The following is a 27,091-nucleotide window of genomic DNA, read 5'->3' as shown; positions in this document are numbered from 1 at the left end:
ACACAAACACACTTACATATACACTTACAAATAAACTGCAGAGGTTGAACTTTAGAAGATGTCATTTGCAAAACTTCTATAAGCCTAGAAGATAGATAGGTTATGATTAAAAAAACATTTGATCAGCTATAGTGTCTTGTTACCAGAAATGATAATATTATACCCATGTGTTATTCACTTTCCATTTCTGTAGATCTGGTGTCTAGGAAATGAAACACGATTCCATATCAACAAAACTGTGGATGCAGCCATTCGGTCCGTAATAATTGGTGGATTATTCCCAGGTATTCAATACCGGGTAGAGGTTGCAGCTAGTACCAGTGCAGGGGTTGGAGTAAAAAGTGAGCCACAGCCAATAATAATCGGTGAGTATCAAACTATGTGGTCTGTGCTTTAGAATCAGTCAGCTGACAAGGTGGATGATGATTTTGCATCAACGTATTAATAGTGAATATACACTTATGAATGATAGGGTACACATATCATATTGACAAATGGGTTAACTGACTAGGGTTTCTTACAAAAATACTTGGTGCAATTGATCATGCTCTTAAAAGTCCCAGAACCTTTTTAAAATTGCATTATTTAAGAGTTTAAATGCTGAAAGGTAGTTTAAAAATTATTTTTAATCAATTGCCTCATTGGCAATTTTGGTGCCATTGAAATATAATGAAAATGAGATAGTTACTGAAGAGAGACCACCATGTTTCAAATCTGTGTGCTTCCTCTTAGTCAGAGAAATGTCAAAAATTAACAAGAAACAGGCCAGAATAAGCTTTGTAATCTAAATATACCATCCCAAAGAAGAAATCACATTAAATCTAATATCATAATTGCATAAAATTGTTCCCTATTATCATAGATTATGTTTGTCTGTTCTTGAGATGTATATAAATGGAATCATACAGAATGTGATTTTTTAAATCTGTTTTCTTTCACTAAGGATAATGTTTTTGAAATTCATCCATGTATGTATTATTCAGTTCATACGTTTTATTGCTGAGCAGTATTCACTTGTATGAATATGCCATATTTTGTTTATCTGCTTTTCACCTGACAGAATGAATATTACTGTGTAAATGTTTGTGTCCTTTTGGAGAAATACCTAGAAACTAATTTCTGGGTAAAAGAGTTGTATAGTTTGAGTTTATGAGAAACTGCTAAACAATATTCAAATTGTTATATAATTTCATACTGCCACCAGCGAGAAAAATGACTTCCAGTTGCCCTGCATTGTCACCAACATTTGATGTTTCCAGTTTTTGTGATTTTTAGCCATTCTAATTGGGATAACCTGTGATTTTAACTTGAATTTTCTTTTATGACTAATAATGTCGAGCTTATTGGCCATCCACATAATTTCTTTTGTGAATTGACCACGTTTGCCTTTTAAAAATTGAATTGTCTCTTGTTACTGATTAGTAGGAGCTATTTATACATTCTGGATACAAATTCTTTTCCATGCATATGTGTTACAAATATTTTCTCCCAGTCCATGACTTCCCTATTCATTTTCTTAATAGTGTCATTTGATGAACAAAAGTATTACATTTTAATGAAGTACAATTTATCATTTTTTCTCTGATATTTAGTGCTTCCTAAGAAATTGTGGCTTACCTCTAGATACTGAGGATATTTTCTTCTAGAAGCTTTATAATTTTAGCTTTTATGCGGAGGTCTATAATTCGTCTAATGGTAACTGTAATGTGGTTAAAGGAATGAGGCTTATTTATTTCCATATGTATATCAAATTATGTACTCATAATTTATTAAAAGGACTTTCCTTTCCACCAGTTAATCATATATTCATGGATGCATTCCTGGATTCCCTATGGGATTCAATTTGTTTATATGTCTATCCATATGCCAAACCACACTGTCTTGGTTACTGTAGCTCACAGTAAGCCTTGAAATCAGGTAACATGAATACTCCATCATTTTCTCCTGCAAAGTTATTTTGCTTATTATAGGCCTTCTGCTTTTCCACATACTTTTCAAATCAGCTTGTTGATATCTCTACAACTGTGTTGGAATGGTGAGTGAAAATGAAGTGAATAAATACATCCATCAAAATGGGTAGAGTAAATATTTTAATAATAACTCTTTCCATGAACGCGATATATGTTTCCATTATTTAAGTGTTCTTTACTTTGTTCCAATATTTTATAGTTTTTAGTGTGTCAACACATTTCTTGAGCATTTGATTTTTTGTATATGTTTTTTGTTTTGTTTTTATTTCTGAGAAAAAGTCTCTCTCTCTCATCCAGGCTGGAGTGCTTGAGTGCAGTGGTGCGATCTTGGCTCACTGCAGCCTCCATCTCCCAGGTTCAAGTGATCCTCCCACCTCACCCTCCTGAGCAGCTGGGACTACCGGCATGCACCACCACTTCCGGCTAATTTTTGTATTTTTGGTAGGGACAGGGTTTTTCTATTGTGGCCAGGCTGGTCTTAAACTCCTGACCTCAAGAAATCCGCCTGACGTGGCCTCCCAAAGTGCTGGGATTACAGGCATGAGGTCCTGCCACTTCATCTGGCCTATTTGATGTTTTTTTACACTATTATAAATGGATTTTTAAAATTTATTTTTCCAATTGTTTTGTATTACACATAAATTTAATTTCTAAATAGCCTTTGTGCTTTGTGGCCTTACTACCTCACTTACTCATTTTAGTAGTTGTGAAATTTTTTTAAGTGTTTTCAGATAATCATGTTTTCTCTCTCTTCTTGTTTGTGTTAATGTGATGAATTCTATTGAATGACTTTTAAAGGTAAATCAACCTTGTATTCTTGGATAAATCACAACTGGTCATGATACATTATCCATTTCATAGATGTGGCTGAATTTACTAATATTTGGTAAATAATTTTGCATCTATGTTCATTAGAATATTGATCTGTAGTTTTCTTTTTCCAGTTTTGAAATCAGGTGGCTGGTTTTACAAAGCAGTTTGGGAAGCATTCCTTCCTCCTCTAAATTATGTGAAAATTTTTTAGGACTTACCTCTTCCTTAAATATTTTCTAGAATTCAGTGGTTATATCTATGCTTTTCTTTGTGAATTAAATATATATATATATAAAAAATATATGAATTCAGGTCTATTCAGAATTTGTGTTTCTGAGGCTGAGGTGGGCAGATCACTTGAGGTCAGGAGTTCGAGACCAGCCTGGCCAACATGGTGAAACCTTGTCTCTACTAAAAATACAAAAATTACCCAGGTGTGGTGGCGGGCGCCTATAATCCCAGCTACTTGGGAGGCTGAGGCACAAGAATCACTTGAATCCACCTGGGAGGTGTGGGTTGCAGTGAGCCAAGATCACACCACCACATTCCAGCTGAGGCGACTCCAAAAAAAAAAAAGAAAAAAAAAAAAGAATTTGTATTTCTTCTTGTGTTGGTTGTGGTAAATAGATATTTTGTTTTTTGCCCAGTAGTGACTCTCTCTAATCCTTCTAAGCTATTGAATTTATTCGCATGTGGTTGTTTACAATATTCCCTTATTATCGTTGAATGTCTGTGAGATATAGAATAATGCCACCTGTTTTATCTTAAATACTAAAAATGTATGTGAACTATCTCTTTCATTTTTTTCCTATCCTCCCTCTTTCTTTTCTCTACCCCTCTTTTTCCTATTTAAATCAGTCTTGATAAGGATTTATCAATTTTATTAATCTTTTCAAGGTGCAAACTTTTGGCTTTGTTAGTTTTCTAACCAATTGATTTCTGCTTTTTTTCTATGTACTGTTATTTTGTCTCTTAAGATCAAAACATAAATCAATGATTCCAGACCTTTCCTATTTTTTGGGTATTTTAAAGTTTTAAATTTCCCTCTAAGCATTTCTACAGCTGAATCTTGCAAACTTTGATTTGTTATGTTTCCATTTATCATGGAATATAAACTATCTTCAACTTTTCTTTAAGGATTTCTGTTTTTCTTTCATAGAGGTTATTTATAAGTATATTATTTAATTTCCAAATATTTAGGAATTTTTCCAGGTATCTTTTTGTTCCCGATTTCTACTTTAATTCCCCTGAGGCCAGAGCCTCAGAGTAATTTTTCTTTGTGTAAATTTACTCTATTAAATATGGAGACTTATTTTTTGACACAGGATTTGATCTCATTGAATGTTTCTTGTACACTTGAAAAGTATTTGCATTTCTCTGTTTTTTCAGTGGAAGGTTTTATCTCAGGTCAAATTATTTCTTAGTATTATCAGGTCTTCATTGATTTCTATTTGCACTTTTAATTACTAAAAACAGTGTAAATCTATTGTAATTATGGATTTATGTATTTCTCCCTTTCATCTATAAGTTTGTGTTTCATGTTTTGGCTACTTTGTTTTATGTGAGTATGTTTTAAGATTATTATATCTTCTTTTTAAATTTACCCTTTATTATTATGAAATGGCTATGTTTATTTTCTAGTGAGATTCTCTATCCTAAAATTTACTTTGTCTGATATTAGTATAGCTACATCATCTTTTGTAAGTATCTGCATGGATTGTCATTTTTTCATTCTTTCATTTTAACCCATGTTTCTCTGTATTGAACGTGCGGTTCTATTAAATTGCACATTGTTAGGTGATCTCCGCTTACTGCAAACTCTGTCTCCAAGGTTCAAGAGAGTCTCCTGCCTCAGCCTCCTGAGTAGCTGGAACTACAGGCACATGCCACCACACACAGCTAACTTTTGTATCTTTGTAGAGACAGGGTTTCACCATGTTGGCCAGGCTGCTCTGGAACTCCTGGCCTCATGTGATCCTCACACGTTGGCCTCTCAGGCATGAGCCACCTCTCCTAGCCAGTCTTGTTTTTTTTAATCCAATCTAACAATCTTTGCCTTTTTTATTGCATACTCAGAATGTTATTATTAATGTAATTATTGGTGTGTTTGTTTAGAATTACTATCTTGCTATTTGTTTGCTAACTTTGTTACTATCTTCCAAATTTCCTGCTTTCTTTTGATAAAATGAGAAAGGGTTAGTATTTTATGTCCGCTTTTGGATTATTAGGTACACCTCATTTCTTTGGTGACAGTTGCTCTAGGATTTGACTATAAGGATCCTACAGCACTATAATGTCACTCCTTTTCCTGTCGTCTTTTTTTTTTTTTTGCTATTATTATACCTTTTACTTCTATGTAATAAACAGCAATATACAAATTATAGCTCTAGTGTTGTTTTTGCGTTAAACGTCAGTTATCTTGCAAATAAATTTAAAATAAAAAGTGCAGTTCTCATATTTATCTGATATTCTGCTCCATAAATTCAGTCCCTGGCCAGGCGCGGTGGCTCACATCTGTAGTCCTAGCACTTTGAGGGGCCGAGGCTGGCTGATTACCTGAGCTCAGGAGTTCGAGACCAGCTGGGCAACATGGTGAAACCCCATCTCTACTAAAATACAAAAGAAATTAGCCAGGCGTGGCGGCGTGCACCTGTAGTCCCAGCTACTCAGGAGGCTGAGGCAGTAAAATTGCTTGAACTCGGGAGGCGGAGGTTGCAGTGAGCTGAGATCACGCCACCACACTCCAGCACTCCAGCCTGGGTGACTGAGCGAGACTCTGTCTCTACGAAAAGAAAAAAAAAAATATTCAGTCCCCTCAGCTTGCATGAGTGCTTCAGTCTTTTCAACTCAGGGATGCTGTTCAGCAATGTTTGGGTTAGTCTTGGCTGCATCATATTTTAAAGTTATCTGTAGGTACAAAGCTGTGAAAATATTGAAGTTGTCCCTGTTTCTTTCCCTTCTGTCTGAGATCACAGTCCTACCCTTTTCTTTCACATATTTTGCCTAGTCTTCTACTTGTTTGTGATGGGAGTGCATATCCCAATACCTGTTATTTCTTCATGGCAGAAGTGGAAGTGTCCAGAGAACTGGTCATTCCATATATTACACTTTCCTGTTCTGTAATTTCCATTTGCTTTCTTTTACACTTTTCATTTCCCTCTGATGTTTTCCATGTAATCATTTATTATGACCATATTAAGTCCATACACCTATTGTAGTAGCTGCTTCAAGTTCTTTTCTCCTTATTTCAACATCCAGCTTGTCTCATAGTCTACTTCTATTGATTATCTTTTCTGTTAACCTTGGGTTATATTTTTCCGGTTTGTTGCTTATTTATTTTCACATGCCTGGTAATTTTTTACTATACTGAACATTGCAGATGAAATAAAATTTTGTGATCTTTTGAAGCATGTTTGTGTTCTAGCAGGCACATACGTTACTGTCTGGTCATCTTTAACCGGTGATGTCTTAGTTTTTACATTGGTTAGTATGGGACTTCTTATGTTTGCCCTTATTCTCAAGACAAAACCTCAGTAAAATACTTTCAAGGCATGATCCTCTCCTGGGCTTCCGGTGAGAAGCCTCGTATGTTTATCTGGTCTTCCTAACATGGTTTGGAAGTTTTGTGGTGAACATGAGCTAAAACCTGTGCTTTCACCAGATCCTACAATCTTCTCTTTGCAAGCACAGGTCAGGGTTCACCCTTGGATGTAAGGGGAGAGTATACACAAATTTGGGAGCTTCACTCTCCACCGTCTCCCTTTTTCATATGGTTCTCCTCTCTGTTTTAAGTCACTCTGGCCTCCCTGAACTCCACCCTGAGACATCTCATATCAATAAGATTGAGTTTTTTCAGCTGAGGTCCTAACTGTCTCACACTGTATGGATTGCGGTGCTCCCTAAGGGAAAGAAAGCCTCATAACTGCAGATTTCCTCTAGTAAAGCGCCCTTCATTCAATACATGCATCCCCTTCAGTTTTCCCTGCTTTTATTTGCTTGCCAGTGCCTTTAAAGAAAAATAAACAAATAAGAAATCTTCTTCCTAGAGTTTACATGTTTTTAAAGTGTTTGATATAAGCCGTTCTCATTTTTTTCTATTTATTTGCTAAAATGATGCATATAAAGCCGACTGCCAGCTTCTAGAGAATTCTTTCTATTACAAATATGTATTGTATATGGACAGATTTAACATTCAGTCATAGTGTTAAAATTTTTTAGATTCTCTAGGTTTTCTTCCTTTTATATATTAAAAGCATTGTAGAGAAAAAGTTAAAGTATTAACTTTTCTTTAAATTGGCTTCTCTTTCTTAATTAGTCATTCAGACTGAATTAATTCCTTAACCTGAGGGAAACCTACAATCTTGTCCTTCTGAGATTTTCTAAAATAAATTGGAATAAGAAAGAAATACAGGTACACCAAAAAGGATTTAACATACATGTGTGTGTATTCATTTATAGTATTTAGAAATAAGCCCTTATTTTTTCACTTAAAAAGATATACATATATATATATGTATGTGCGTGTGTGTATATATATTATATGTACTGTATACTGGCATATATATGCCAGAAAGACAGTACAAAATATCTGTATCTGTATACCTTTATGAAATGGATTGGCTGAATATAATTATTGTAAGTGAAAGATAACTAAGATTGTCAAGTAACTGTCAAATAACGTATTTTCCTTTCATAGTTTTTTTTTGTTATCTTTAGTAATAACTACTAAATTCTTAAGTAGAGCTTTCTGTTTCTTTTTCTTCTTAGTGACTACCTGTTTGCCAGATATTTTATCTGTTTGCCAGATATTTGGGGGATTTATTTCCTTATAGGGAAGTAAAAAATTACAAGCTCATGTCATGACAATCACAGTTATGCACTGAACAATTGAACTGTAACTTAAAATAATAAAGTTAATGATTATTTTAAATCAAATAGAAAATTTCACTTAATTTCCCTATCATTTATAAAAGTCTGAGTCTTCAGATGGGTAATGAGTACCTTTTAATTTACTATTTAGCATTTCATACAAGTGTTTTCACATTTTTCTGTGAGATAAAAGTAATCTAGAAAATAATATTTCTATCTTTTATTCAAATAGTTAGAATATGCTATACTCAAAATGTAATTATAAAAATAGAATTACAGAAATTCTATTTTTTGTGTACACACACACACACACAAATCACAATTCAACCTAGAAAAGGCTATTTGTTCTTCAGAGGTTTATTTCTTTTTAATATCTACTCTTGTACTGAGAAGCCTTCTAATTGTTTCCTTAATTACTCCTGCGTATCTACCTTAACATCTTGTCTGATGCCCTTATCTACACAACTGTTATTCCTTAGTTGAGAAGTGATTTAGTGATGGCTAATCTTCTTTTCTGTTTCAGTTTACACTTTCCCATTGTCTATTCAGAACTGGAAATGGCACTTGAAGTGACTCAAACTGTACCACATTTCCCCTTTGTTTTAATTATATCATGTATTGGCATTTGATGCAATTTATGGTTGAGAATTTTAGATTTGTACTATGCCAGACCGTGTATTGTTTCATCTATTCCTTCTCAGTTTAGCCTTCCTTCCAGAAAGTTCCATTAAGGGACCATTAATTAAAACATTATAAAAATGTAACACACTGCCTTACACTGGCTTAACACTGGTGTTGTTCTTTTCTGTGCCGTTTCCTATGGTAAGATGACTTCTACATCATAGTGTCCATAATTCTGCATCATTGCATTTACAGACACAAAAATGCAATCAAATACATTCAGATATATATCCATTAAGCAGTGTGTCATATAACCAATTTACATTGACTTAAGAATTTTAGTTATCTGCTTAATAGTATAGTTATTGCTTCTCTAATCATTTGGCTTTTCACGCTTACATTACATAGTTGGTTATAATATGTGGAACAGCTGCAAACTTTCACGGTAATACGTACAATCGAATGTGATGTGTCTAATTAATTTTTAGTCCAACAAATTACTTTGTTCTTCATTACTCTCCAATGGGATGAAGACGTTATATCTCATTATATTTTTTTGTCTGCAAGAACAATGGAGCGTTACAGGTCACACACATCCCTTGTCTATGCTCTAATTAGTCCAACTGACAACATTGTTTCAAACATACCAGCAGCATAAAAAATAGCAATACACCTTGAGTAACATAAATATTGCACCTTACTAAATATGATATATTATGGATCCTTTACAAAAATGAAGGCCAAATTTTCTTTTCTTTTTGTTCAATAAGGTATTTGTTTTCTTTCTGATAATTCCTAATAGTTAAGGACATCACCAGATAGGTATATGTCTCATATTGAAAATATGAGCTCATTTTAAATACAGCTTTGACTATGTTTACATGTATAATAATTAAAGGCAGACATAGTGGGAAAATGAGCCAGATTTACTACATAAATGATGCTGGTTTTTAAATCTGAAATTTAATACAAAAGACCTTTCAGGAATGGATTATAAGTATGTATAAGGAAATGCTAGCAGCTATAATAAAAAAAGCCTGAATTTTGAAAAGATTAACAAAATAAAATTTTATTTCTAATTCACAGCTCAGACCAATATGGGTCAGCAGAATGGGAAATGGAGTTTCTACTCCATACCGTTATTCCGGGGTTTTGGGGTTTCAAACCCCGTTATTCAGGGGTTTCAAATCATAGCTCTGCCATTTCTTGGAAGCTTAACATCCTCCAACAGATCCCCTGTTTCTGTCCAACCAATGAGGAAAGAGAGTTTCAAGTCAAGGCAGTCTTACGGATCAAGTCTGGAGGGTCGTGCGCACTTTTTGTTCCTAGTTACCACTGGCTAATGCTCAGTTACTTTTTTGAACTCTGCTGCAAAAGATGCTAGGAAATGTAGGCTAATTTTCTGCCTTGGAAGAAAGGAGAAGCAGTGAGGTAAACAAGTGAATTGAGATTTGCAGGATTCTCAAATCTAGGTAATTTATCACTCATGACACTGAGGTTGACTGAGAAGCCCTTAAAGCAGCCCTTAAACTTACATGGGTCATAATTTTGACCCATGTAACTACATATTAGCCCCCACTTCAACCCTCCCAAAATACATGAAGTAGACAATACTGGTGCCAACTAATTGACACGGGCTCTAGAAGATTTAGTGCCCTATATAAACTTACTGCTTACTTAGCTAGTAAGTGGCAGGGTGGTATCATCAAAATCATGACTTCAAAGATCATGATCTTTTTAATATATTACAGTGCTGTAACTAAAACAAGGAAAATCCCACACATTCCTTTGATGTGATATGCTGAAATGTGCCATTTATATTTTGCTTACCATTTACCTTTTAAAAGTCTTTGATTAGTCACTAATTAGGCATGATATTGACATTAGAAATCACTTAATTCCCAGCGTCTACATTTCTTGATCTACTAAATAAGCCCATAAATCTTATGAGTCCACAAGTTTAAGACCTATTTAAAATGTAGATTGAGATTTTCTTAATTATCTGAGAGGCCTAAATTTTCCAAACGTGACTAGTTCTAGAATAATCTTAGTCCATATTTAAATGCATTTCTCAGTAATGGAGACTTCAAAGTTAATTTTTAAGTTGTTCTTTATATTTAGCTTTCAAATGGATTTTCAAACTAATTTCAAATACTTTAAGGGAATATATGAGTTTCATCTTTTTCATATTTTAATTATACATGCTGATCTCTGTGAAGGCTGTTTACATAATTGTCATTGTTTTGTATAGTAGTTTTAATACTTCCCAGAAAATTAAAGGATATTGGCTCAAAATAAGTTCTTTGGTAGAATATTAAGGCCAACATTAAGTTACATGTTCTTGTGAATTATGAACATTTGAATATGGGCTGTGCTTTAGCAGAAAGGCAATTTGCAAATACCCCATGTTAAAAGTTGTAATTGCTTTCTTAAAAATGAGAACTATACTTAAAAACACTTGATGTAATTCAAGATAAGTTATTAATTCAACTCCTAGTACTTATTTTTATAATTTATAAGGTGATAAATCAACATACATTGTGAATCCGTCCATAGCAAACCACAACACAAGAGGTCAGTGTTCTTAATCACATTTGCAAACTCACGATTTGATTATTCTTTTGAAAATTATGGGCTATGCTTATCAATACTTGTGATAGGCTCCAAACAAAACAAGCATTTCCTGCCTTCAAATAATTTTTCTTCATTTTTGATGCACCACGTTTGTATTCCTGTGCTTATTTTTGTTTTAATATATACTAATACTATTATTTTTTCCATAGGGAGACGCAATGAAGTTGTCATTACTGAAAACAATAACAGCATAACTGAGCAAATCACTGATGTGGTGAAGCAACCAGCCTTTATAGCTGGTATTGGTGGTGCCTGCTGGGTAATTTTGATGGGTTTTAGCATATGGTTGTATTGGCGAAGAAAGAAGAGGAAGGGACTCAGTAATTATGCTGGTAAGTGACTATTTCCAGCTAAGAAAATCTCTCATCTGTAGGAATGTAATGAAATGAATGGAAGAAAAAGAAAGGCATAACAAATGAGTGATTTGGGCTTATTTTAGAAACGTGCACTGTAAAATGCAATTACACTCAACATGCTTTAATGCATTGCTCTTGACCATATCACCTTATAACCATAAGGCAGTCTTTTTGCTCGTAGCTCCAGTGAAGCATAACAAGAGCACAGACTGATAAAAATGCTTAACTATTTTTCTCAATTAGTTCTTTGAAATCATAAACAAACACACACACACACACACACACACACACACACACACACACACACACACGCAGAGTATGCATTACATGCTATGAAGCCATGTTTGGGAAGTGGATTTATGCATGAGCATTACTTCAATGTTCAGGAAAGAAGAAAAATTTGAAATATAGCTTTTAGTGTGTCAGGATGCAGATTACAATAGGAAATGTCCCTCCTGAAAAATACTGACAAGCAAAAATCTCACCAGAATTGATAAGACTGATGAGGCATGAATTAAGTGATTTACTGTTCACTTAAATAGACTCTTATTACAATGCAAATGAACAGTATTTTAAAAGAAAAGGAAAATGAAGAAAAAGAGAAAGAAGCTGAACCAGAACAATAAAAAGAAGACCCTAGATGGTCTACATATTCACAACAATGTTTTCTTCTTAGAATCCAAGACAGAGTTTCAAGGGTGCCATATAATGTAGCCTTCGAAATATCTCCATGGTAGAGAGAGAGGAGAGAGAAGACACACAAAACTGTAAAGTCAGTGATTGAGAGAATGAACTCAATACTGAAGCAATGTTCAATTACAATTTTAAGTGCAGTTTCTTTTAAATATTTTCTCCAACAACAATGATAAGAAATATCTCACAACATTTCACACTTTCTAGAATTTACAAGGGAGCAATTTTAATTTGACATGATTTTACAAATATGTAAGAAGTTTTTGAGACATTATATTCAATCTTGTATTTCTAATATTAAATTTGGTAGGAAGCATAAATGTCTTAGTAACTGATTTTGACAGAGGCGTCATTGGTTATTAAGCTTTTAAGATGCTGTGGCTTGTAGGCTCCTAAACTGCTGAGAATGTGGAAACAGTGCAAAATGCTAAGTATAGCACTGACTTCGTTGCCTTACTTGTTATTTGATGCATTTATATGTTTGTGATCATTTGATTATAGCATTGTAGCTTGTGTCTATATCTTATGAAGTTAAAATTTATTAGTTACTTGTTAGAAGACGTTTCCAGGACTAGAGAAAGTAGTACAGCATATCCATTGACAAGAGGCTTCCATGTTTGGTGACATGCCATCATTCTGCCATTCTCATTTCTCATTGGTTGCTGCCTCTCTGCTTCCTCATAATTTGTCACCCAAGTCCTATATCACTTCAACAGTGAGGGATTCTTTGCAGAAAGGGGTGCTAAGCAGTAACTGAGTGTCAGAGTCTGGAAAATTAATGATACTTTAATGTACCTTCTTGTTATGCAGTCCGGTTCTCTGCCTTCATCGCTGAAGGTATTGCCCATCAACCTTTCTGTTTAATCAGCCACCATGTTATATTACATCTCTGTGATACACTCGTATAAATCATATGAAATATAAGGAAGAACTGATTTAATTCATGGACTATTTTGTGTTTATCCCTTCGCTTGACGTTAGCAATGATAATAAAAAATTGACTGTGCTGGTCAGTTCGGTGCAAAGTTCTAATATATTCACATTTGGAGTATTGCATTTTTATCTTCCATACTTCTTCGTTCACTCACTCCTTATAAATAAAATATCTCTCATAGTTGGTAAGTTTATACTGTTAGTAAAACTACACCAGAGAGACTTTTCTTCTTTTTTTAACAGCAATTCTTTGCACAACCTATGCACTTAATTTGAAAATATATGTTGATCATTGAGCTTGACAAGAATAGTACATTTCCTATTATAATTTTTTATTGTTTTAGATACTCATCTGCTTGTAGAAGAACTGCTAACTCAGAAGGTGCTATTCCCTTCAGGTGTTTTGGAGTAAGGCCAAGCCAGAGAGAAGCCTTTCAGAAGTTTTTTACTTAACTGATAGATGGTTCACTATGAAGATAACAGATTTTATGAAGCTCAGTAAATATAAACAATTTAATATGAGTGAGCAAATTATGTGAAATGCTAAACACTTCACACATAGGTCTTAAAATTGTCAGTGAAATATAAATTATTGGACAAAACCATCCAAGGCACTTAAAAGATTTGATGGATTTTTTTATACTCTGATTATCTGGGCTCAGTTAGTGCTTATTATAAAAGGATTAATCTACATTCATATTTGAGAAATAGCTTATCGGGAAAGCGAATGAGGCTTGGCTGCAACAGTAAAGTTTCCATTTGGAGTAGGAAAATGTGACCTACTAAAGATAGGCACTCTGAAAACTTCCTGACTCAAAATGTCAATTTACCACAGTTATGTTTTCTCCTCCTCTACCCCAGTTGTAGCAGGCATGAGATTAGGATTAATCCTGTGAAGTAATATTAGAGTTACTGTTTGTATGCTATAACCTTGCAAAATCTCTTTACCTTATATTTGTTGTAAAAATTGCAAGAAAGTCAAAATATTTCATGCAATTCAAAAACATTTTAAATTGTGGTGTCTGCAGAACTTTTTGGAAACCTTAGCACTATTCAGTTAGTGTAAGCTAAAATATTCTGTATGTAACTCCTTGAAAGTTCTTAATTTTAGATGCTAACAGAGACTTCTGATTGAGATTCACAGTTATTCCATATGTATCTCTAATAAGCACAAAGTTACTACTCTGTGATTATCAAAATTGTGACAAGAACAAGACTGTCTGACCACCCCCAACCCTTCTTACAGCTTCAAGGCAAACACTTCTTTGAAATGAGAACCACCTCAAAATAGCTTTCAATTTGCTGTGGAATTTTATTTGTATGTTCATCTCTCTGCACACAGACACACAAAATGCTGATCAAAACACCAGATATGATTTCCATTTTAGGAGTTCTAATTGTTCATAGTTATTTGTAGTCTGCCCTAAATCTCATGATCTAATAGAAGTTAGTTACTTTTGATCTACTTTTCAAAATAGAACAAATCTAAAAGTTTTGAAGCATAAAGTAAAAAATGAAACTTGAAAAAGTGTTCCCTGTTTTTCCCTTGCTTTAAAAACCCAACCAAATAACCTATTAAGATAAGGGTTTTTAAAAAAATTCTGACAGAAATAATACAACATGGAAATTTAGATTGTGTACTAACTTATATGTGAACCTTTTTAAGGTCATCAAATATTTACATAATGTGTGAAGTTTTGCCTTTGTATAGTTAATATGCAGAGATACAGATATAAGTGTCTTTATAGAATATTTTGACACCCTATTAGCAGTCTAGAATCATTTGAAAAGCATACTTTAATGATGATGGGAACAGAAACAGAATATAGATTTTCCCAAATGCTTAATATGAAATATTTTTAAATTTAAATTATTTTGCTCACAGCATTTAATTTTCAATTGCCAGATATGGGCCATACATACTATAGTGTTCATACTCTAACAAGTTTGCAAATTAACTTCAATGCATTATGTGTGTGTATATATATAAATATATAATCTTTTTTTTGAGAGAGATTCTCACTCTGTCGCCCATACTGGAGAGCAGTGGCGTGATCTTGGCTCACTGCAACCTCCGCCCCCCAAGTTCAAGCAATTCTCCTACCTCAGCCTCCCAAATAGCTGAGATTATAGGCACTTGCCACTGTGCCTGGATAATTTTTGTATTTTTAGTAGAGACGGGGTTTCACCATCTCGGCCAGGCTGGTCTTGAACTCCTGACCTCGTGATCCACCCCCCCTTGGCCTCCCAAAGTGTTGGGATTACAGGCGTGAGCCACCGCGCCTGGCCTCATGATACATTTTTTATAAGGTTTTCAGTGTTCAATTATAATACTTTAAACTTTACATGTCATGAAGACTTTGCCACTGGTTCATGTATTAAAGTTAAGGGCAACTCAATGTTTGTACCTCTGCTTCTGTTGTCCTCCTTTTCTCTAATATTATTTATTTGCTCCGGCAGTAACAGAAAGTTTGAATGGGACAAAAAAGCATCTAAATTAGGGAAAACTGCTTAGCTTCTCACATATCTCTTAAACAGCACATTTTGAGGTGTAACCCATGAGCATCTGCTTATTTGCATATTCACAATGATATTCACACCATTATCTTAACTCTCTTTAACAGACTAAAACAATCACTTGATAGTCCATTAAAAAAAAAACACAAACTAGAAAGTCACATCAGATGGAAAGCTAATTAGCTATACTGTTTTCACATTGCGTGTGTACTAATCAGGCATTTATTTAATATCTCTAGTGCTCAATTTTTTGCATTAATTATTTCAGATTAATTCTTTTTTGTTAAAAGCAGTTATTAAACGGGCACAATGTGGGACAGATGCACTGCTGATTCCTGATTCCCCGCATTTCAGCGAGCCTTTTCATCTTCTCTGAGCATGTGCCTAAAGCCAGTGTTGAGCAGATGCAAAGGTTATGTCAGGATTGTTCTGCAATGCATTTGAGATATTACACGTAAAACTGATAAGGCAGTATATATCAGTTACCAATAAGAAGTTCCTAAAGGCCCTGATATGCTTTACTGTCCCATGAAGACCCTTGGAGTTTAGAATCATATTACCTGATTATGATAGCATGAGAGATAACATTAGTAGATAACCTTAAAGGAGGGACTTCATTTGGAAATGTGTAAAATTTAAAGAGCGATCATCATATTTGATAGCCCAAACGTGGGAACAGAGGAGTTATGGAGAGTTATTCAAAGTAAGAATTATTCACTATGTGTATATATTAAGTGGCAATATATCCTCTATTTACTTACAATATGAATCAACTTTCATTAAATTATTTCATTAAATAATTTCATTAAATTAAATTTCATTTATTTTCACCTGTACTCACCACATTAAAAAAAATCATAGTAAATATAATCAACCCCTTCCAAAGATAGGGTTTATTGGGTTCACAGCTGTGAAAATGGTATTTTTTTTCCTTCATCCCCGGTGATTGGTTTAGCCAATCCACATTAATTTTGGTCAGAATTGCAGGTTTATTGCACTTTTGCAAGCTGTACACTTCTAAACACCACATTTCTTTTTAAAAATAATTTTCTAGTTAACTAATTTAATGGCAAAATTTGATCCAAACTAATGTGAAGCTACTTGTAGACTTTATCCTACTAATCATGGATATTCACGTTCCACTGCAGAAAAACTAAATAACTTTGAATACAGTTTACTGTCTCAGAACCTCTTTGTAATATGCAAAGTATATTACCTTTCTCAATTCTGAATCATTCTAGAGTCCAAATCCATTTGGCTGCAAAGGTTTGGATAATGGATGATGGACCTGAACTGATAATAACATTCTTTGGCCAGTTCTTAAAATTCACTTTCATGTTGTTGGGTTTGTAGGCTTGAAACTATCGGCTGGAGAGAGTGGATTCACTGGCTATGGCTCTGGTGGATGCTTATTGGTGTTGCTAATAGGTTCCATAGTTATATGGAGGATTCAACTTTTCTGATCACTACATACAATTAAGAATATATTCAGTATCAATTATTTGAAAATTTCATTTTCGTGAGCATGTTATTCTCTATTAATTATAGTTCATGTCTGTTGTAATTATCACTGTTTATGAGGGTCATAAAAGGATTTGCAATGGTGAAAAATCTGTAATCAGTAAGTATTTGTTTTTCTTGTTTCATTAGAAGGACATAACATGTTGGAACTTTCCTGTTTCAATTTATATTATGAGTGTTTTGTCTTATGCCTTCTAATTAGGACACCTTTGTTTTAAAATTAAAAATCTTGATTTGATAAATTCACAAGAATGCTACATTGATCTTGCAATACCACTATATATACTAATTGTAACAGGTTTGACATTTAAATACAAATTAGTTCTTTAACTTAACCATGGATTTGGCTTAAAGAATTTTGAAATGTCCTATTAAAATTGGAGCAAGTGATGGCTTTGCCTTGGGCCAAACCACTGCTTGTTACTCTCTGTACAATTATGTTAATTATATTTTGTTAAAATTCCCAGAGGCCTCAGCTCTAAACTAAGGGCCAATATGTAGTTGTTATTAATTGTAATTAATATTGACTACTTGTGTGTGCATGTCTTCCTTTTTTCTTTTTTTACAGTTACATTTCAAAGAGGAGATGGAGGACTAATGAGCAACGGAAGGTATGCTAAGGAGATTGTTTCATTATTATTTTTATTTTTAATCAGGACTGGGGAAACGCTATAGTAAGAGCCTATTATTGTAATAAATGATCGCTTAAAAGTCTGAGAATTCTAGGAGGAATTAAATGGCTTACCACAAAGTTTAATGATCTATCTGTTGTGCACTTTAGAGGAATCAAGTCCAGATGTTTCATAACTCCCAGATGCCCCTGAAGAAATTAGTAGTAAATATCACATGGAATGTGTTCATTTGTTAGCAGGATGTTTACTGCATTAATTAGACATTAGCAAATGAAGTTGCTGTTAAGACTCCTTATTGGCTCTCACTAAATTGCTGTGAGTGAACAATTACACATAATCGATCACAAAGTAAATGATTCATGGATGATAAATAGGCTATAGATTGATAGGACTGGATTCCACAACTTTGGATACTCAATTGAAATTGATAAAAGCTGATAACAAACTCATATATCCTCATCTATTTTCCCTTTGCCAATATGGAGATTGTAATTAGGCTCTGGTAATAACCTCCAATCTCCCATTTAATCAATATTTTAGCAAAAAGAGATTAAGTCTAATGAGAGTTTGTGGATGTAGCAAGAAAGCAGTTGGGTCTTCTTATTGCAGTTTCCATAGAAACACATGTTTCTCTTAGGGATTGTACCAGAAGGGGTCTATCAAAAGAAAAGTGTAATGATTATAGATGTTCTATTTCTGTGTAAATATGCTAGTAATCTGGAAAGGAATCAGAATCCCATCTTTTATATTAAAGAAGGAAGTTCTTTATTAAATATGACGTGAAGGAAATTTTACTCATAGACTATACTCACATGCTGGATCAGATCACAGTGTATCTTTTATTACCTCTAAAAAAACCCTTAATATACCCCTGATATTTTGCAATTTAGAACTTTGAAATGTGCTGTTGATGGAGCAGTATAAATACTGTTCATTAATTTTGCTTCAGTTCCTTGCCTCCAAATCAAGCATGAGGGCTCACAACAAGGGTTACAGCCTAGAGGGAACAGATACATAAGGTAGCTGCAGGAATTGGGGAAGGAATAACCCAAAGTCTTAGAAATGGCTGACATAGAGCAGTCACTTTGAGCAGTTGTTCCCTTGAGGTGCCAATGTATCATCAAACCTTGTTTTAGGATCCTAGTATGTTACTGATTTCTACCAGTTTCAGGGCAGACACCTGAATTCATTTGGACATTGACAAAATCCCGGGCAAGGACTCCCTGCGTCCACTGTTAATCTATGTATAGCCTTAATGAATTGCTGGAGTTCTTTAATTCTAGGGAGTCTACATATATTAATTTGAAGTCAATTAAAATCTTCCATTTCTTAACGCTTTATATTGTATGAGACGAGTGTCAAAATCTTGCATTGAGCTCCATGTGTTGATTTCCTTGTAATTTCTGTTTTAGCCGTCCAGGTCTTCTCAATGCTGGTGATCCCAGCTATCCATGGCTTGCCGATTCTTGGCCAGCCACTAGCTTGCCAGTAAATAATAGCAACAGTGGCCCAAATGAGATTGGAAATTTTGGCCGTGGAGGTAAGTTGTGTTTTTTAAAATAATGCTATTTGAGTTCTCTCTCTTTTTTTTTGACCTTCCTGGATTTTTTTAAAGAGACATATCAGAGAGTATTTACTCCCATAATTAATATCAATGAAACATATGCACTAATAGTGCTGTACATTTGCTACATATTTTAATGTAAAACTATTGTGTCTTCATTACCTTGAGTAAAACCAAACTTTTAAGGAAGCTATTACTAACCAAGATGATAAATATTTATAATATATATGCTTTCAGGATTACTAGTACAAGATTACTGAACTCAGAGACTCTTTTTCTAACTAGGGCTTATGGTTTTGGACTAGAGGTTTCCCTTCTCCGTCTCATTTAACATGTATTTATTGAGCATCTCCTGTGTACTTGGCACTATGGAAGACCATAAGAATCTAATATTGATATAAAAAAGATGGTTCTTGCCCTCATATAATATGTCATGTAAGAAATAGACAATTAAGTCAATATAATATGTTGAGAGAGAACTTTTCTGTAGTTCCACAACTAGGAACTGTTATCCAAAAAAAAAAAAAAAAAAAAAAAAGTGCTAAGTAGCCAACATGCTAAAGCCTTCAAAATTTGGTGCCGGAGTCCTCTCCCTGTGGGTTTGTAAGGAGACAGAAGTAACCTACTGTAAATAACTACCGCCTCCCCTGATTTCACCTTTTCATCCAGTCAATAGGGGAGAGCTGGGTTTAGAGAATGATGAGAGGAGTAGGGAACTCTCTGATCTCAGTGTGGCTTGGCAGGTTCATGTGAGTTTTCCACTGGTGGAAGAGTGTACAGACATTAAATGTACTTAAACTGCCTTGCCAGAACCCCACATGGAATGTCTACCAATTGGGAGCAAGAAAGCTCTATGAACAGAGTGTCATTTAAGTTGATACCTGAAGCAAGTTTAAAAATGAGTCGAAAGTACGAAAAAAAAAGTGTTTAGAAAAGAAATTGCTCTATTTTAAGTTCCAGAAATAAAAGAGACGTTGACATACTTGAGAAATGGAGGAATTTCCTAATGACTTGAGTATAAAATACGAGGAAGCAGAAATGGTAAGAAATATAGAAGGATAGATAACAAAGGACCTTTGAAGCCACATAGAGAGTTTAGACTTCGTTCAGAGAGTAATCAGAAGCCGTTGATGGATTTTTAAGAGGAGAATGCTGGGATCCAAGTACTGTTTTAAGTCATCCAGCCTGCTGCTGGTTGAAGAATGGAGTAACAGTAGAAAATTGGAGTGATTAATTAGAATAGTGCTGTGATCCAAGCAAAGCTGTATGAATTTACTGTAAGATTTCTGCACTTCTAGAATTAGTGAAGGAGGCCCAGGGCTCTGTTAAATTTTTCTGAGTCCATTATAAGCCTAGATGGGTTAATTTCATATGTATGAGTATATAACAAGATTGACTGAGAACTGAGAAGAATATTCATAGCATTTTCTCTTTAAGAATGGATTACCACTATGTTTGACTGTCTTTAAAGTTGTATTTCAAATAATGAAGCTACTAATTATTGCATAAGTCTGCATTCTGTCACTACCAACTATGAGAAGGGGAACTCCCTTCCGTTCTGCAAATAAAATACAGAAAATAACCATTCCTACTTCATAGGTGTGTAATGAGGATTAAAAAGATGAATATGTATATATTTATTTATATAGATGAATATATATATATATATATATATATATATATATATCTCATCTCCCAAAGCTTGGCATACCATCAATGACCAGGCATCAGTGGAGTGAGTGAGAGAATGGAAAGTAAGTTATATGACTCCTCAGCTTCCTCTTCCGCTTCTGCAAGCCAACAGACCCCACTTAGGACTCTCACTTGCCCAGATGATCTGGTAGTGGCTTCCTCCCCTAAGTGACCTGACTGTGAGCAACTGTCAGCTGTCACTTTGCCATGGGTAGTTTCTGTCCCTGAGCACCTGCTCATCAGGAAACAAGAATGTCCCTCCCCCTGCTATGTAGACTAATTTTGTCAAAAAGAATTCTGTTCCCATAGCTGTTGTCAATCAAGGAATAGCTCCCTCTTTTACCTCGTATTTTTATTGAAATAATATGAGATGCTATTGTTATATCAAAAAGTAAATGCTTACAGATGGAGAAAATGAATTTTCAGTTTCCACAGTCTACCTTAACGTCTAAAATATCTCAGTCAAATTTAACAAAAGGGTACACTTGGAGATTTGCAAGGTTTTTCTTCCATTTTCACTTAATTTTCCTGATGTGAAATATCTCATAGATGAGCAGCAAGGCCAAGACAATGTTTTTGTAGGGTTGACTGTATCCCTTATCCATGTGATAGTCATTTTAAGCATTTACTATGTGCCAGAAATACTGTTAAAATGTTTTGTATATTTTAATTCATTTTGCTTGCATAGTAATGTATGAAATAGATAGTCATATTTCCATTTTAAGGATCAAGAAACTAAGTTTTCTCAAGATAAATAATTTGAGATCTGGTTGTAGATATCTCTGCTTTGTATTGTAAAGGCGGATTCATATGTATGACTATATAACCATATTCACTTGGAAGAATAAGGATGGATACTGACATTTTCCCACACCGCGTGTTCTCACTAATAGGTGGGAATTGAACAATGAGAACACATGGACACAGAAAGGGGAACATCACACACTGGGGCCTGTTGTGGGGTGGGGGGAGGGGGAGGGATAGCATTAGGAGATATACCTAATGTTAAATGATGAGTTAATGGGTGCAGCACACCAACATGGCACATGTATACATATGTAACTAACCTGCACGTTGTGTTGTGCCCATGTACCCTAAAACTTAAAGCATAATACAAAAATAATAAATAAAAAATAAATAAAATTTGGCAAAAAAAGAACGAAATGACAATACATGTTTGAATGTAATAAAAATAGTACTTAGAATAATAAAGTTACTAATTATAGCATACATCTATTTTTTATCAAAGCAAACCATAAAAAAATATTATTTAACCATTCAAGTCAGCAAGTGCTTACTCTCTTCAAAACACTGGGTGAGCAATTCTGAAAATGCAGACATGAATCCCATATGCTCCTGTCTTCCAGTGACTGTATGATACAGTGAAGGAGACAGTCATTCATACAGATAATTATAGAAAACAAAAGGAAATAAATGTGAGTACAAGTATAACCAAGGTGCTGAAAACTATAGAACGAATTACCAATTCCAAGTAGAGGAAGCATTTCTATAACTTATAGGTTTCAAACACAAGTGTTAACAAGCACCAGTCAGACAGCCTAAAACATTAAGGACTGGTAGGTGGGGACTGCGATAAATGGAAATGGAAAAAAGACCTGCTAAATATGACATCACCTATTTACGTCTAGCCTGTTGGGAGGAAGGCTGGGCCAGAGTTCCAAATCATCTGGTATTTCAGGACTCTCCTTAACATCCAAATAGTCATGTGCAATATTCCAATATTTCGATGTTAGAATATAATTCAGTTTATTTTTTGAAAATGTAGGGATGATCACATCATATTTGAAGACAATATGCAGTCTAAAAATCAATACAGAAGCACTTAGACTTAAAGGCTGACTATAATTTTATCTAGCAGGGAGAGGAGAGATTCAATTTCCAGAGCCATAGCATTAGTTGTATAGCAAGTAGGATTAGATTCTTGGAGCACTTTTCTTCATTGTTTAACATTTGAGCACACAGCCATTTGAAAAGCTTGCCATCGAAGTGGCTTGCAATCCACATCTAAAGCTTTGGAGAACTTCAAATTCAAGGTGTGTGAAATTGGAGCTCAAGTTGGGGAATCACGTATATTCACTTAATATTCATCAGTGAAGGACATGGTGGAAGCGGCAGAAACAAAAGTCTGAAAGATCACCCAGAATGAAGGATCTATTGTGACCAATTTCGATATACTACATATTAAAAGTTTTTGAGAAATAAAAATATTAACACTTGAGAATGCAGTATGCTTAACATCAAATTTTGTAATTAGTACATAGCTCAAAGAAAGAAGGTCAAGAAAGTAGTTGTGAAGTTCTGAAATTTAAAAATAATGTTATTTGCTTATACAACATGGTGAAATATTATAAGTTTAAATATGTTTAACAATTTCACTGATACACATTTAAGATATTTACTTCAATACCTTAAGTACATATCCACTCGATTGTAAAACAAGCTCCAAACTTCAAAACCTTCATAAAGACTTAAGTTATGCAGTGTACAAAATATAGTATACATTTCTTTCTACAGTTGCTAAAGAAGACAATTTTTAGCTTATGTAAAATTCAAAAGCAAAAGTAATATTTCTATAAGAATTTTTATTTCAGGTACTATTGAGTATCAGCTAATCTAAAACTTTTAAGGTAGTTGAAAATGTCCTATAATGAAAGAATGCAGTGATTTGAGGACCTCAAGTCCCATGAAATGAAGCTTTCAGAGGATAGTTTATTTCATTTTATATTTTTTTATTTTTTATTTTTTTAAATTTTTTATTTTATTATTATTATTATTATACTTTAGGTTTTATGGTACATGTGCACAATGAGCAGGTAAGTTACATATGTATACATGTGCCATGCTGGTGCGCTGCACCCACTAACTCGTCATCTAGCATTAGGTATATCTCCCAATGCTATCCCTCCCCCCTCCCCCCCACCCCACAACAGTCCCCAAAGTGTGATATTCCCCTTCCTGTGTCCATGTGTTCTCATTGTTCAATTCCCATTTATGAGTGAGAATATGCGGTGTTTGGTTTTTGTTCTTGCGATAGTTTACTGAGAATGATGATTTCCAATTTTATTTTAAAATGTACTATATAATAATTAGATTCATTTTAACACTACAGGATTAAAAATAGTGTTATTTAATGATTTCTATTTTAGATTCACTTAGTATCTTTCTTCCAAAAAGGGAAAATAAGAGCTCAGGAGAGAGGCAGCAGTTCTGAATTATAAAGCATCATGTAAAAATAATTCAGCATACCAAAATGAAAAATGGACTGATTGATATTCAGTGTTGCTCCTGGAGTTTAATTTTACTCTAGCTGTATTACAACATGAAACTGTAGTTCTCTAGTTCAGATTTGATAGCATAAATTAAACTCACCGATCACTGAGATTGCTTTTTCTATAGTTAAATTCTGCTATATTGTGAAAATGGCTTACACATGAAAATTTTCCTTTGTTATCCAAGAAAAAAGAAGGCGTTCTTCATTTCTGGAGCAATGAAATCACATCAATAAGTGGCAAGTTATAACTTCAAAAAATATACTTCATAGTCAGTATAGTATAATTTTGGAAATGTTAGCATATATTCAGCAGTTGTAGTCCATGTCTCTTGGGATAAAGTGGAAAGAGACGTTTTTCATCTGTGAGTTGTGGATTCACTATCATTGCAACTGTAAAGTGCTAACACTTTCATTGGCTCTAAAACAGAGTGAACAACTGAAAGCATTTTTCTATAGTGAAGTATGCCAACTGTCTCATTCATGGTTAAAGAAAATGGGGGGAAGGGTGTTTTAAGCAGTGAGACGTGAAGGGCGAGCAGTAGGCCTGCCTGTCACTGAGGCTGATAGCTTGGCGATGGTTGTATATCATCTACCCTTCAGTGACTCATGAAGCCCATCTCAGCTGAAATGCAAACGTGCAGTGTGACACACTTATTTTTCATCTTCAATCCTGATAGTTTTGGGCTTCCGGTGCCTCATTAAATTGTTTCATTTCCCTATGTTCACCACAGATGTGCTGCCACCAGTTCCAGGCCAAGGGGATAAAACAGCAACGATGCTCTCAGATGGAGCCATTTATAGTAGCATCGACTTCACTACCAAAACCACTTACAACAGTTCCAGCCAAATAACACAGGCTACCCCATATGCCACGACACAGATCTTGCATTCCAACAGCATACACGAATTGGCTGTCGATCTGCCTGATCCACAATGGAAAAGCTCAATTCAGCAAAAAACAGATCTGATGGGATTTGGTTATTCTCTACCTGATCAGAACAAAGGTAACAATGGTGAGTCAGGTTCTTGTGTCCTGAGGAGGTATTTTCATATCATTTGTGCATGAGATAGAAATTAGTATTTGTTGTTTGACTTAGTGATTCATTATCAGGTTTACTACCTAAACTAAAAAAAGATACCAGCATGTTTCCAGTAACTTGAGTAATACCTACCACCACCACCGCCACCACCACCACCGCCGCCGCCACCACCACCACCTCCTCCACCACCACCACACACCAATGCCAATCGGTTTCATCTTTTAGCTCTTTTTCAACCTAATGATCAACAATCCATCTCTACTTCCATTAGGACAGGGTAGACAAAACATTCCTCCACTCTCCCACAACATCTGCTTCTGAGTTGCTAACTGCATGTTCTGCATGGGCTTGTGCTGTGAACTAATCACATGATGCCACTATGACCTCTGCCCTTTAACCCTTAGCCTTACTTTACATTCCTGACTACCGATTGGCTGAGGGATTGTCTAATAGAATGCCACACAACCAGTCTCAGGATTTCAGCACCACCAGCTCTCACAACAGCTCAGAAAGGAGTGGCAGTCTCTCAGGTTGGTCTCATCACAGTAAGGAGAAATATTTGTTTGTCACCAGCATATGACCTGTGTTCCTAACAACCGTGAAGATATACTGAATCACAGCTCACTGTCAGACATTTATCTGTCAAATGACAACAGTTTATGCTAATGAAATCATGCCTTGGTTGGATAAAATGGAAGAGAAAAATCACTGTCCCCTTTTATATACTAACTCTACAAGGAAATATTTAAAGAAAAATTATGCCATTCTACTAAACACTATTCATTAAAGAACAGAGTAAAGAGAATTTTATAATAAAAAGATCATACATGAAAGTCAATTCCATGTTATAGATACCAAAAGATGAATTCAACTAAAATGAAAATGATTTTGGAGTACTTCATAATATTAGTATTTCATTGATGTGACCTCCTATTTTTGGACAAGATTTCAAAATACCATATAATAGGATTTTTTATCTGTTGAATGATATTCTACTGCACTATACAAGGAAGTTAATATGGGAAATTAATATTTAATTTCCAAAAAACCATATAATCTTTGATATTGATAATTCTTTTATGGTATAAATTTTAATATGTATTTGAGATATATCAGCTAAACTGACAATCTATAATGTCGGTATCATATAGCACAAATGGAAAGAAACACCCTTTACTGGACAAATATATATACCTATTGTAATGACTTATGAATGAAATTTTCCTGGCCCAAAGATCCTTACCTGTAAAATGAGGAGGTTGTAGTAGACACACTCTAACTTTCAACCATGGCATATACATTGTATGGCTGATGACTTTGTGCATTTCTAATTTATTCCATGACCCCACTTGTTTAATTTGTTCGGATTAACTATATGCTATTTGTTTGTACTGAGATTTTGTTTTTTTTTTTTAATTACAGGTTATTTGTAAAAGACTATAGTGTATTATGGCATGTTACAGGCTACCAAGCATCAAAGCCATAATGAGTTAAACTTTTTACATCATTAGGGTAACATTTTCTAAATTACTTTTCCTCAGGAGATGGAACCCTTTCAGTCTGAAAATGTTAATGCTCCCTCTTCCCTTCAAAATGGGTCATTTGCTCTTCTTGCCTATTGGTAGAATTAGCTATATTATAGAATCCAGAAAATTTTAAACATCTGTTATGAATTTAAACGGGTTTAATAATATAGGAGAACTTTTTGAATGACCTTATATGTCATTTAGACTGCCATTTATTTATGAAAAGTCTGACAATTGTTCTGAATAATTAAAAAGTAATTTATCCTGGGCTTCCTTTTTATTTCATTAAAGATATGCAAAGTCACATGCAGTATGTAAAAATAAATCTATATACTATAATCCATGGATTACTTAAGACTTTAAAAAATCTTCCTTTAAGTATTCTATATGTGTTGATTGCCACCACCAAGTTTTAAAA

The 27,091-nt window shown here is 34.4% G+C and overlaps 1 protein-coding gene across 21 annotated transcripts in view; it reads left to right on the top strand.

Annotated features, from left to right (window-relative positions):
• Positions 1 to 27,091, top strand: part of ROBO2 (roundabout guidance receptor 2) — a 608,922-nt gene that overhangs the window by 534,400 nt on the left and 47,431 nt on the right. For 9 of the 21 annotated variants that reach the window (XM_054482583.2, XM_054482582.2, XM_054482579.2 and 6 more), the window contains 6 exons: positions 194 to 365; positions 11,057 to 11,239; positions 17,496 to 17,538; positions 18,972 to 19,099; positions 24,839 to 25,120; positions 25,552 to 25,677. In XM_054482583.2, the coding sequence (XP_054338558.1) occupies positions 194 to 365; positions 11,057 to 11,239; positions 17,496 to 17,538; positions 18,972 to 19,099; positions 24,839 to 25,120; positions 25,552 to 25,677 (934 nt within the window). The remainder of the gene's footprint in view (positions 1 to 193; positions 366 to 11,056; positions 11,240 to 17,495; positions 17,539 to 18,971; positions 19,100 to 24,838; positions 25,121 to 25,551; positions 25,678 to 27,091) is intronic. The other 12 variants (XM_054482584.2, XM_054482581.2, XM_063661482.1 and 9 more) reach the window with 3 other exon arrangements.

The sequence above is a fragment of the Pongo pygmaeus genome, chromosome 2, assembly GCF_028885625.2.
Source record: "Pongo pygmaeus isolate AG05252 chromosome 2, NHGRI_mPonPyg2-v2.0_pri, whole genome shotgun sequence".
Taxonomy (NCBI): domain Eukaryota; kingdom Metazoa; phylum Chordata; class Mammalia; order Primates; family Hominidae; genus Pongo; species Pongo pygmaeus.
The sequence above is the reverse complement of the archived record's forward strand: the minus strand, read 5'-3'. Positions and strand labels throughout refer to the sequence as shown.